Source organism: Empidonax traillii, unplaced genomic scaffold (genome assembly GCF_003031625.1).
Source record: "Empidonax traillii isolate 1590-97213 ecotype Southwest subspecies unplaced genomic scaffold, ASM303162v1 scaffold35:size4298261, whole genome shotgun sequence".
Classification (NCBI taxonomy): Eukaryota; Metazoa; Chordata; class Aves; order Passeriformes; family Tyrannidae; genus Empidonax; species Empidonax traillii.
The window spans coordinates 2,418,237-2,431,235 of record NW_020955228.1 but is presented as its reverse complement, the minus strand read 5'-3'; the positions used below and the strand labels follow the sequence as shown (position 1 = coordinate 2,431,235).

Here is a 12,999-nt window from a genome sequence, read left to right as displayed (position 1 = left end):
GGAGCCCATATTCTACCACCAGTCTACATCACTACCAGAAAAAGTGCATAAGCTATATAATATTACCTTAAAGAAAATGAGAAAAGGATTTTACAATAAGAAAACTTACTGTGAATCTAATATGCTACATACAATAGGTTTTTTAATGTAAATCTTTGTACAGTACATCCATTGCAAAAAATACCTGCAGTAGGAGTTCTCCTTCCAGGATCTGCATCCCTTCTCCACACTTCGCTGTTCTACAGTTCTCCTGAATGCCATTTCTTTCTGGTCTTGTAGAGTTAGAAGATTTTAATGCAACTAGAACAAAGAAAGAAAAGTGTTGAGCTATCTTGGAAAGGCTCATTAGAAATGTACGTAATGATGTGCTATTTTATGTAAGAAAAAAATGTATGTAAAAGATGCCTATAAAGTCAATCTAATGAAAATTTCTGTTTCCATGTCAAACTTTTTCCTAACCCCCAAATCTGTCCTCCTTCTCAGTTCTATATTATAATACTTTCACTACAGAAGCAGAATTCTTGAAATAAATCCAAATCTAATTACTTTATACCTCTGTTTTTCCTTCTTCTTGTCTTTACTATAAGACTCACTTCTAGTCCTGTCACTCTTGTGACAAATGACACTTGTTTTCATACACCAACCTCCTATAACCTGATAACAACTCTGTGTTAAGGTATGAAAACAGTTGCACTTATTCTTATCCCATCTAATTTCAGACATCAAACTATGGTTCATCAGATACATAAACCTGCTCTAGACATAAAGCTCCCTTCGGGGAAAGGAAGGAAAGAAACATGAACCCTAAATGCACACTAAAGAAGACAGAGAAAGGTATTTCAAGCAAAAAGTTTTGGATTGGGGTTTCTTTTTTCTGTCATAGTTAAATTTTAATCATTTAAACAACTAAGCAAACTTTCCAATTCCAGATAAAATACTACAACTATGAATCATCAGTATTCAGGTCACAAATATATCCAATTGAAAGAAAAAAATTACTTAGTGACCAAGAGATCGAGAATCAGACCATATTGCTACAAAGTTTCCAAAAGACATTCCCATCTCTGCGTTCTTCCAATAAGCAGGATGCTGTCAAGTAAAATTAGTCACTAGCAGATCATCTATAACTCAGAATTTACCTACCTTATATAGTTCCAAAAAAGAGAGAAAAAAAAAAGTCTTCAAATCTGAAACTAGTCTGAGTATGCTGGTAGTGCCTCAACAGCTTAAAATTACTTGAGCAATTTTAACTTAAACCGTTACCCTAAAGCTAAAGGTCACCACCCACCCCAAATCCAAAATTTCTAAGATGCAAAGTAAGGGAAATTTATAAAAACCATTGCACTTATGTAAAATACTACGGTTCATCCTGTAGTGATGAGATATCCACCCTAAATTCCATCCAATTTTTCAACCTGCTGAAAACTTTCATTTTTCCACTCGTCAGAACTTGAGTCAAGAATCCTGAAGAACTTCTGTTCACTTGCTTTTAAACTATGCAAAATTATATTTTACACCACCTATAATGATGCCTTTCAGGTTTTTTTTAAGCTAACACTGCAGCTAACAACTTTTAAGCTAGAGAGTTTTCATTAAAATATCCCTCAAAGGCACCACAGAGGAAATACGTGTTCTAAAAAGACATTATACCGATTAAACAGATCAGAGTCATAAGGGTTTGCTTTGAAACTTAAACGATAATGCTGTTCTTCCTACCACATAGTCAAAAAGTTCTGCAACAGGCCACACAGAGTTGCAGTTGCAAATTCACTTTGAATTCAAGAGAATGGGATACGTGTCAATTTTTTTTCCTGAGCATTATTTGAAAAGGATATCTAGAATATTCCCTAAACACCACTGAAGTCCATTATCAGCAGAAAAAAATTTATTATCTTTTTAATTTATATTTTATGATTATTGAAAAAGCCCCATTCAGCTGTGGAAGTCGCCAAGTAAAGATGTCTAATCACAATTGTCATTCTGAAAAATACCATACATAATGGTATACACGTGGTATCTTTATCTTTTATAACGTCTTATAGAATAAAATCTGACAGATAAAATCTATCAATTAACAGAGCTCTAGAGCTCAAACACAGATGATGCACTGGTGTCTATATTCCTCTTAACTTTCTAAGCTTACAAGAGGTACACATGAAGTTAAACATTTTCCTGAATTAGAACCTACACCTTTTGCAGAGATCAGAATGTAAATGGAATCAAGTTGTTGTAAACTGAGGCAAATGGAAAATCGCTGACAATCTAGATTAATAAAAATGGAAGGTACAGTGGAAATTAGAGTTGTATCCGTCATTGGGTGTATATAGCTCCTGAAAAAAAAAAAAAAGGTAACAAATCCAAATTTACCTTGTTTTGACAGATAAACCACAGGCCTGCTAACATCCAAGTCCCCGGCACTGAACAACCCTGGCTATGTGGATGCACACTATCAGTGTGTGGTTCTATACAGTCAAACTGAAGGCTACCAGAAACAAGGGACCTCACAGTAAGGAAGGGTCACCTTGCCAGGTAGTAATTCTGAACAGATGTGGTCACAGCACACAATTATGTGGCCTCGGAAATATCAGCTGGAGATACAGTAACAGGTAATGGAAAGAAGAACTAAATCTGAAAAGCAGAACTTACCCAAAGGTAATATTACAGTCAACATCACCTGGCTAAAATCAGCCATGTGTTCTGGCAGTTCTAAAAGTCTATGTTACTCATGTCATCAGACAAAATAATCCCAATGGTTCATTACTTTATAATCTTTGAATCTCTGAATAAAGTACAACTCATTTCAGCCTCATTTACCCCCTCCTAATTTTTAGCCATGGGAAAGCAAAACATGAATACTCCCACAGAGTAAACAGAAAAAAAATCTGTATACATACTCTAGAATGCATTCATAATCAAACTAGTTCTCAGAATTTCCCATTAATAACTTAAAATCAACAAAAATAAATCAAAGGTGTTTATACCTGTAAAAATGCAAACCAACCAAAACCAAACCTAAACCAAAAAATATCTGTTACACAGTTTTAGCAGGAGGACTGGATTGTATGCAGCTGCTTTCCAAGTTAATGATTGTCATTTAATCCTATGTCCAGCAATAAGCATCATTTGCATTGCCTAGATGTTCCTGATTAGAAGTACAAGCTGTATCCCAAAGACAATAAAACTAGATAGTGAGCTTTGATAGATTTTTCTAGACATAAAACAATTGTATTTTCTGGTACATTTTCATAGTTGTGGAATGCTTTAGCACCCAAAACAGTAAATGTAAAAGACAGTTGGTTTTACATTTTTTCTATAAAGATAAATTAAATAACAACGCTGACATCAGTGTTTACTCACTTCTTATCTCTGGTTCTAACTGTTACACTCAGGTGATAAGAGACTTCTACGGAGATGAAGTGTACTTTATTAGATTAACAGTATGTACTGGGGAAAAACACCCCCCAAATTTGATATACAACTACTTCTTCAGGTCTGAGAGAGAATTCCAGCAACTGAGTTCTAACTACTGCCAAAAGCCATCTGTAATTTTAAAACCGCATAACTATTTATTAAAAAAATTATATTCCATACCTAAGGACAACAGGTATTAAGGAATCTTTCTTCTTTCCAGGGACCAACAGTCAGTTATAAGGATAAGTTAAAAGCAGCTGAAGGTTGAATGGACTGATAATATATGATAGATTAATGTAATGAATTATCTCTTGAGATATTCAGAAGTTAATCTAATATGAGGAAAATTATTAAAAAAAAGTCTATCCATTGTCTCATTTAACCTCCACATTGTCCTCAAAGAAAGGTCCTAGTCCAGGATGAAAAAGGCTATTTTCACTTTCAAAACCTTGATCTCTAGGGTTTCTACTTAGTAGGTATGCTCCCCTCCCTCCAGCTTCAACTCACAGCTGGTGTCCTCTTGCTTCCAGGTTGTAGCCCCTGTTCTCCATGACAGCCATTGTCATGACTTCCTCACTTGACAGCCAGCTGCTCCAAAGTCCCAGCTCCACTATTTCACCCATTTCAGCTTGCAAAATCAATGACCATGCAGCCATCTGTACCTATCAGAGCACTTTCAGCAGAAATACTGTAAATGAGGATTCTTTACTCTGTTGACCAGAAGTTACAAGAGCAGAGAATCATAAAATTGTCACAGAGGAAGTGCAAATACACTCTACTGATTTCTTCAGTAGGGCTCTACCTGTAGTAATTGTTGCAAACTTAAAAAATTGTAACTGGAGATGCAGAGAATTCAGCATATGGTATATGTCAGCAACTATTAGCCAAGTTTCGGATGGGCATTTATGTAGAAGCCTGATTTAACACACAAATATTTGAGATGTCGACTTTACTATTACTTTAAGAGAATAATATTAACAGTTAAACTTCTTAAAGTAATAAAGAGACATTTAAAAACTGTTCCAGTTCCCCTTCTCATGAAAGGAGTGACAAACCTACAAATACTTATACAAATATTCAAAAGACATATCAGTAAAAATGCCTCTAACATGCATGTGACTAATGTCTGATGCAATAATCAGTTGTCTGTCCATAGAACAAGAGATAGTATTTATCACAGCGACCCTGTCAATACTCAGCTCATCCAAATCAAGTTTATTATATTGTTTTCCTCAAATCGAGAAACTACTAGAGTTGGAAAAAAACAAACAAACATTTTGTTTCAAAGCATTAGAAAGAACAAAATAAACAAGAAAAATAAAAAGGGGTGTTTTTTCTGTGTTGAGTGAATAAAGAAATTTTTCTGACATAAATCAAGAAAATATAACACATTTGCTAGTGCTCAGCCGTGGAGTCTGAAGAGAATATTCTCCATTGAAACCTGAGCATTCGCAAACCAAATGTCTCTTCTTATTATCAAAGGAGTGAAGAAACGTACGATTAAAGTTTCCATCTCAAAATTCATCTAAACCTGCCTTGTGTTATTAGAGTGCTGAATATAAACCATTTCAGCAACTGTTGGCTGAAAAACTTCACAGAAACCATATGAAGGTACTCTGTGGTTATAACTTTTCTTTTTCCTACATTTTTTTCACCAAAGAAAAAGCATAGTAAATAGTTTTAGAGGAGCCAGAGTAGCTCACTGCAGAGAGGTGTGGAGAATGGAAAATCAATATGCCAAGCTTTAACCAGACCTTTTAAAATCATATTGAGACACAAAGAATTTCTTTAAGGCTCAAGACAATTTTTACTTTTAGGTGAATGATCTCTTCTAGTCTAAAACTGTATTGAAGTAACACTTGCCTAATATCACAAGTATATTGCTAGCACATCAGTCATGCAGCCCTGAAATTTAATCTTAAAAAGTCTCACAGAACTGCTGTATATCAAACTCGGCACAGTTTCCACAGTTCGGCCAAACAGGTCAAAGTTTGCAGTCAAAGCCAACTGAGACTGTTTCATAACCTTTTCAGTAGATTTATAAATTCTATTAGTCTGTTCTGAATTACTTTGAAAAACCAACAGTCCTCTTGAGGGGGGTGGTCTTACTTCGGCAACAAATGCTAACCCTCAACATGAAGTTCATCAGCCAAAACAAGACAAGGAGGGCACTAATGAGAAAACAGTGATTAATATTAAACTCTTGCCTAAATCAATAACATAGGATGAACTGTTTATACTGGGGAAAAATCCATTTCAAGTGGGAGAAAATATTATACACACCCACATTTTGCACCTGCAATCTCTGATACTGTAAAGGCAAAAATGTTTATAGAAGTTAAGTGACATGAAGAAAAAAATGGAATTATTTTTCTAAAAAGATAAAAGATGCACTGACTGCATATTTTGTAAACAGCTACACTTCTAGATAGTGCAAACTACATTTGACTAATAAAACTTCTGAAGGATTGCTCCATATTCAGAGATACAAGAGAAAATAAATACAATTCAGAATTATCATACCTGTAGCCCTAAAGTTTTAGCTATGCTACACAAAGAGGCAAGATGAACTTCCGTGTAAACTGCACGTACAAGTAAAACATGTTACATGCATTGGTGGCAAGTTTTAACTCTATTTTTCACACTTAAATTGTCACACTAATTCTTATAACACTAATAGGAGCTGCCTATGTTTTCCAGAAAAAAGGCCAAAATAGCTTTAAAAACTAGTAACAACCAACCTTCAGCCTCAGAAGACACAGTACTTTTACTCATAAGCATATTTTCAGCTAATGTGGAGACATATAAACATGTCTACATATTTAGGGAAAGCAACTGAAAGAAGCACTGAGCCACAAATGACAGGTATTTCTTGATTTGGCCTCAAAGTAATCGTTCATGGTTCAAGAGAGAAAATGCCATGAAGCAGGTATCACAAGAGGATAAATCATCCCACCGTGAATATTTTAAAGAAATATTAGTAGGTTATGTAGGTAGGTGAAGGAAATAAAAAAAGAGATTGAGGGGAAATAACACTTTTGCCAGAATAAGTTTTAACAACAGAGATTAAAAAGTATTAATTTTCACTAATCAAAAAAGGAGAAAGGAACGGAGGTAAAAAGTAAGTGGTCAGGTTCTGGGCAGTTTCTGGGCTTTTGAGAGGCAGTAACTTAACTGCTGTACAGATATAGATTGCCTCTTGATGTACAAGTCTAGAAATCAGGAACTTCTATGTGTGCAGACTTTGCAAGTGACTCAAAACAGAGCCCCACAGTGCCACAGACCTGCACTGTACACATCGCAACTTCTGTGCATGTGTACTCCTCCACTTCCAGTCATCCAGTACTTTCTTTATAACCCAAATTCAAACCCAGTAAAATGCAAATTCATCAGCTACACAGTCAGACATGGCAGAGAGAGTACAAGTCTACCCAGCTGTGAGGATGTTCAAGTATATAATAAATTTTATTTAAGGGAGAAAGAAATGTAGGATTTGCCCAAAGATGCTTAAGCTTGAGAGAATAACAAAAAAAGGAAATTTTCATCTCTAAAGCTTATGATTCCATAGGTTAAATGTGTCTTAATATAAATGGTTTTGACAGAAACTGTTAGGAAGCTTTGGTGAATGCCACCAAAGCAACTAATACAATAAATCTGTATGTGTTTGCTAGACTATATAGTAATGTAAATGGCCAGTCTTCGCGAACGAAGAACCGGGGAAGGTTTTTACACCTTCCAGCCTGCGCATTGGATTTTTTAGGTGGGACACAGTGTGCGTGGAACTGAGCCCACCCTTTAATCCTGAGGTTCATCTGCCGGGGCCAAGCACGCCTGGACGGTGGCAGCGAGGTCCTCAGGACGTAGATGGATTGCCTTACGGGCTAATGAGCTCCATCTGCCCGGGTAGGGGCCCCGACCGGGAATCGAACCCGGGTCTCTGCAGTGACAGTGCAGTGCCTTTTCCCCTAGACCACCGGGGGCTCCCTAGACTATATAGAAATATTTATACTCTGACATAATCAAGATAAAGAACTTTCAATATTTAAGGTTCTATTGTTAAGAACACTACTTGAACATGTCGCAGACCGTGGATGAAAACAGACCTACAGACCAAAAATAAACCCTTCTGTCAGCATTGGACTGAAATTACTCAAGGTAAAGCTTCAGAACTTCCCAAGGGCCCCGCTGTACTTACACTTCAGACATGTCTTCATACATATTTTACACTCAACAAGAGAAAAGCACAGAAGTGGTAGACATTACTTGAACTGCTGCAGGAGTCTAAAATAGTCTCTTCATTGCAATCAATATATAACGAATATACATGAGGAATAAAAACAGGACACAGCATTTTTCTCAATGCCAAGTACCATGGTTTCTGAATGTGTGGTATTTCAGATTCACCCAACAAAACCCATCTAATTTTAAAATGACCTTGGGTTTCCGCTACTATACAAAAAAGGTCCAAAGTGCAAAATATTATTTTTCATTTATCTGTGATCAAACACTATGCTTAAATATTTTAGCACGAAAGCTATTTTTGGCATAAGGAAGTCTGTTGCTTGCCCTTTTAAAATTGACATGTCTGTGAGTTCAGATCAGTTCTACTTGTTTTCCAGGTCTATGGCAAGGATACGTTTCCAACATTCAGAGTTATAAATCATAAAATAGACAAAAAGTTGGCAGGATAATCACCTTTTTTGTACATAAACTTCAATCAAGTTTCACCGCCCAAGACTCAAACGGAGCCACAAATTTCCCAGAAATTACATTTCTGGATCACAACATTATTTATGAGATAGTAAATGAGCACACAGTTCTACTGTGGGGAGAAAAATCTAATATTGCTGTTTGGTAAAATTTATCAACACTAACAACAAACAGAAGCAAGAAAAAAAACTTTCAAAAAATTAATTCAAAACCTTTCTGTACAACTTCTATTGATAAACCACCATATCCTGGGATATTGTAGCACATTATTTTAATTCACCTTTAGTCCAGTTCTGATATTTTATACTTGAACATTGGATGTATTTGAGTACATATCTTTTACAGAATAAGATTTTAATTTAAGTTTGTATTTTTTGTCATTTAAATTTTTATTAAATTATATATATAGAAAAAAAGAAACAAACCCATATGAGCTACTTTTTAAAATATCTTGAAAATTCACAAGGTGAACCAGCAAGCTGGCAACTTATTTGCTTTTTTATACCATGTAAAGTTATGTGTTCAGTGAACAATTAAAATCATAAAACTCATTTATAATAAAACAAGGAGATATATTTAAATAGTTGGTTGTACTAACAAGTCATTGTTCAGCTAAGTGCATAACTACACGTGTAAATACCAAAAAGGAAGAAGAAAACCATAAACACTTTCTTTCTAGCATCTGAAATATGAGGAAGCCTGTATGAAACATTTCTAACTTTCCCTAGCATTATTTTTATACCAGCAGAAAGGCTGTTGGAAGAAATGAACCTTAACCTCCCTTTCCTATGGAAAGCTGAATAGGTAACAGCAGGTAACCAGGACAGGAATTAGATCTTACCTAATGAGTTTATTTGTGATGGGCTAAATGCATAGCAACTTCCTGAGCCGGAATTTGGACAAGATACTGGGTTTCCACTGTTATTTTGGAGAAACATCAAAACTTCATGGTTAAATATCCTGAAAGAATGATGTTTTAACTGCAACACTATGCAAAAGTGACAGCTGTCTTTCCCCACGGCTTTAGTTATGATAGCATTTTTAGACAGCAGAACCATGAATCCAAAAACAAGAAGGGCAAAAAACAGTGCAGCATCCGTGGCTTAGGCATATTTTTCACATGGTAACAGCCACTACTATACTTTTCAAATAAATATAGGATTGTAAGATACATTAAAGTGTATATAAGGGGAAGAGTAAGTGGTGGGCAGGCAGGAAAGAGAAAGACTGAAAGGCTGAAGGAGGAAGTTATCAAAAATATGCCTAAAAGTTGAGAGGATGGATGGTTTTGTGGTTCTGACATCGTCTTCCTGTGCGATGTGGTAGAAATCAAACAGGCATCATACATTTCATTTCCTGAACTATGAAACTAGAACAGGCGTACCTCAGCTCCAGCAGCACTGCAAGGATAAATGCAGTAAAGATTTGGAAGTTCAGAATCTCGGTTTGGGAGAGATTTTAGTGCCCCATGTGAAAATCATATTAGATAACCAACAGCTTAAAGCAAATAATTGCACAGTACTTCAATATCATCTTTCCTGACAGTTTTGGTTTGCTATGCTGAGCTGTAAAGTTTATGAATTAAAGACCTATGAATGGTTATAGTCTCAATATAACAAAAAAGGTAAAAATTCCAGTGGATTTCTATATAGAGAACAGAAAAAAGAAAAAAAAGGTTGGACTGGATTTCATCCCAGGCACTCTTACTGAACACTGTGCTTGGGAGGTCGCACAGGACAGAGGTCTGTATTTCTGATCAAGCATCAGAAAACAGAAATAGCAACAGCAAGCATTATATAACTTATGTTGCTAAGGGTTAGACTGTGACGCAAAGGAAAACTATATTTTATTCATGATGACCCCTAGGAGGAGGGAAAGAGAAAGGCAAGGAATGTTGCAAAGAAAGGAAACTGGAGCCAATACACTAAACTAGAAGAAGAGGACTTGGGGGAAACAGGAACCTCTGCCTCTGTCATTTGCTCTCCCAATAGGGATTCATTTCACAGAGGGTCTGTTTTAGTCTGTCCCCAAGTGAATCTGACAGAGGTTGTCTGATAAAAGCACAGACAAATCAAGTTTTACAAAGTTTATTCCATTAATTCTAACTATTAAAATATACCTTAGATACAATGAGTACTAATACAAGTCTGATACTGGGACAACTCTTTTACTCATCTTTTAAAAACATAATTGCTCAATTGAGTTGAATGTGTATGAAGATAGACACAGTAAACATAAAGCAAAAGGCTATTATTTTGATTAGTGCATTACCAGGCTCATCTACCAGCTCTCACAGACAGAACCTTTTTTTTAATATCTCAAAAGTATTTTAACATATTTAACTTTTTTAAGATTCTAAAATATAGAGTTTTACCTATTATTTAAATAATTGCTCCAGTCAAGGCTCTATTCCCAATAACACAGAAATTATATGTCCTTTTCATAGCATGAGCTTTTCAGTAAACCAAAAGTTACATAATAGTGTCTTAATATTTCTAATATTTCCAATATTTCCATTCTACTTTTAATAAACTCCCTCAGAAATAAAGACAGGTACCAGAAATTATTCAGTAAATATCACAGCTTAATTGCCCCACAGATACACATAAACACAGAAAGCTCCTGTCATGATAAGATTGCCCCAGAGCGCAACCACACACATGTACACCAAAAAAAAAAGAAAAAAAAAATTAAAAAAGAGTGATAGTATCTCAGACTTTAATACAAGATTTCACTTTCTTATTGCAGTTTCCCATTTTAGAAGAACTATGTGACTTGTGTGGACTTGCAGAATGTTTTTGGTTGGGGAGAAGAGGAGTTAGGGGGTGTTGAGGGTTTAGGGGTTCTGTTTGTGTTGTGGGGGATTTTTGTTTGTTTTGAAACTATTTATGAATACAACTTTGTCTGAGAATCTGATAGCACAAGGGACCTTTCTAGAGTTGTGACACTACCTAGCCATGGAGCTCACAGGGTATCCATGATGTGTTGTTGCAGTACTTTGCACCACCACAATTTAAAAGGGATTTCCCTCTGTTTCCACATAACTTGATTCCACAGTTTTACAGAAAATACGATACTTTGCTAGATGCACAGAAGGAATGGCCCATTTCACTAGCTCTTCATTTTACACACATTCCTCTCTTGTCTAGGAATTCCATATATTTTTATTTCTAAGTAAACTGACATTTGAAAGGCTCTGCATAAGTAACTACCATTTCCTCTCAAAATGCTCTTTGAAGTATATTCAACCTTCACTACACCTGAAATGCCATTAGAGAGCTAAGCTGGAAGATGCAATGTCTTAAAAGGGATAAAGCAACATTTTCAGACAATAACTGCTGTTAAACTTATGAGGGACCACATCACCACAGTAAATACTTAGTTAAATCTCCAGAATATTTAGTTTGTTCCTTTTTCTTTAAACCCCTCCTTGAAACTCTAGTAAGGCTTATTTTGATACTAGAAATCCTCAAATCTTCAGCGAACATTTTATCATGTCCAGCTTATTCCCATGTCCTCCTGTAGCAACATTAACTTCAACAGCTCTTCTCCCTTCTCAGTATTACCCCACCTGATATTTTAACAGACAGGAATAATAATCCCTGGCCTGCATTATGCCATAATAAATGTAAGAAACTCAGGCTCCTCTCCTGTCATATACACTCTCTAGCCCTTCTAATCATTACAATTATATTCATGAGACTCTGTCTTGATTTTACAAACTGAATGACATCTCTCTCTCAGATCTTCTGGCAAATCTCTTTTTTTGAAACTGAATTTGATAAATGGAGTGACCGTGCTTTACAGAAACATATGATTCAACACTATCTCCAAGACTGCTTCAGGAAAATCTACCAAAATCTTAGAAGGGAGAAACAAAAGACAGCTAAGTCCTACTTAATGAAAAATCCTCCCTATCACTGTATTTTAGTCCCACCAGAAAAGCTGAAACAAGAACAACTGCAAGTTTACAAAAATGCTTCTTATCATTATTTATTAACTGTAGCTACTGAAGTGAAAAACATTCATAACATTTTAGTTTAGCCAGTTATTGTCTGGCTCCCAGACTTCTGAAAACAGTTACATAATAGGAAATACTGTTTTAACATGGACAATTGCAGTAGAGATGGATATGGCTATAGGCCAGAGTACTGTACAAAAATGACAGAAGGCCAGATCCATCTAAAGGATCTGATACATGAAATTTGGGGTACTATACCCAATATAATCACAATCTAAATACCATATGTACTTCAGTTTCCTAAGTTCCACTGTAAGCCCCACCATGTATAGCTGCCCTAACACTCTCTGGATGGGAAGGAGTTGCTTGGCACCCACTTCATTCTGACCCCAAGCACTGTGCAGAAACTGGATTTCTCATGACTCTCCCCCCATGTGGCATAAATCCAGGTTCTTCTGACAGCTGGTAGCCGCTAATTCTTTTCTAAGTCTGGAGAAAATTATACAGCTCTTTTTTACAGTATTGGGATATAAGCCTAAGTTTTACTCATTCGTCTTCTACAGGTGGTTCCCACTCCTTTCTTTTCCACTGCAGGAGAAGTTTTAAAGCTGGGGTTACAGGTAATACCTATTCTTCCTGTTGAAAATTATCTACCATACAGAAAATAAAAAATAAAATAAAACCACAAACAAACAAACCAAAACACAAAGTCAACCAAACAAAAAGCAAAAAAAAGCACAAAACACTTTCCCAAGTCCGAAAGTTAAAATCAGAAAGCAGGTTCGCATCTGGGGCACTGACTGCAAAAGACAAGGTCAATTCCTGATCCGGTCCCTGTTGAAACAGCCATTCCACTCTGTTATGGCATGGATGTTTCATGGGAAATGCATACCCTGGTCTAGAAAATTCAGTTTTCA

The 12,999-nt window shown here is 35.9% G+C and overlaps 1 protein-coding gene across 2 annotated transcripts in view; it reads right to left on the bottom strand.

The window, feature by feature from the left end:
* Positions 1–12,999, bottom strand: part of AHR (aryl hydrocarbon receptor) — a 59,292-nt gene that overhangs the window by 22,521 nt on the left and 23,772 nt on the right. For both annotated transcript variants that reach the window (XM_027877918.1, XM_027877919.1), the window contains one exon: positions 185–300. In XM_027877918.1, coding sequence (XP_027733719.1) covers positions 185–300 — 116 coding nt within the window. The remainder of the gene's footprint in view (positions 1–184; positions 301–12,999) is intronic.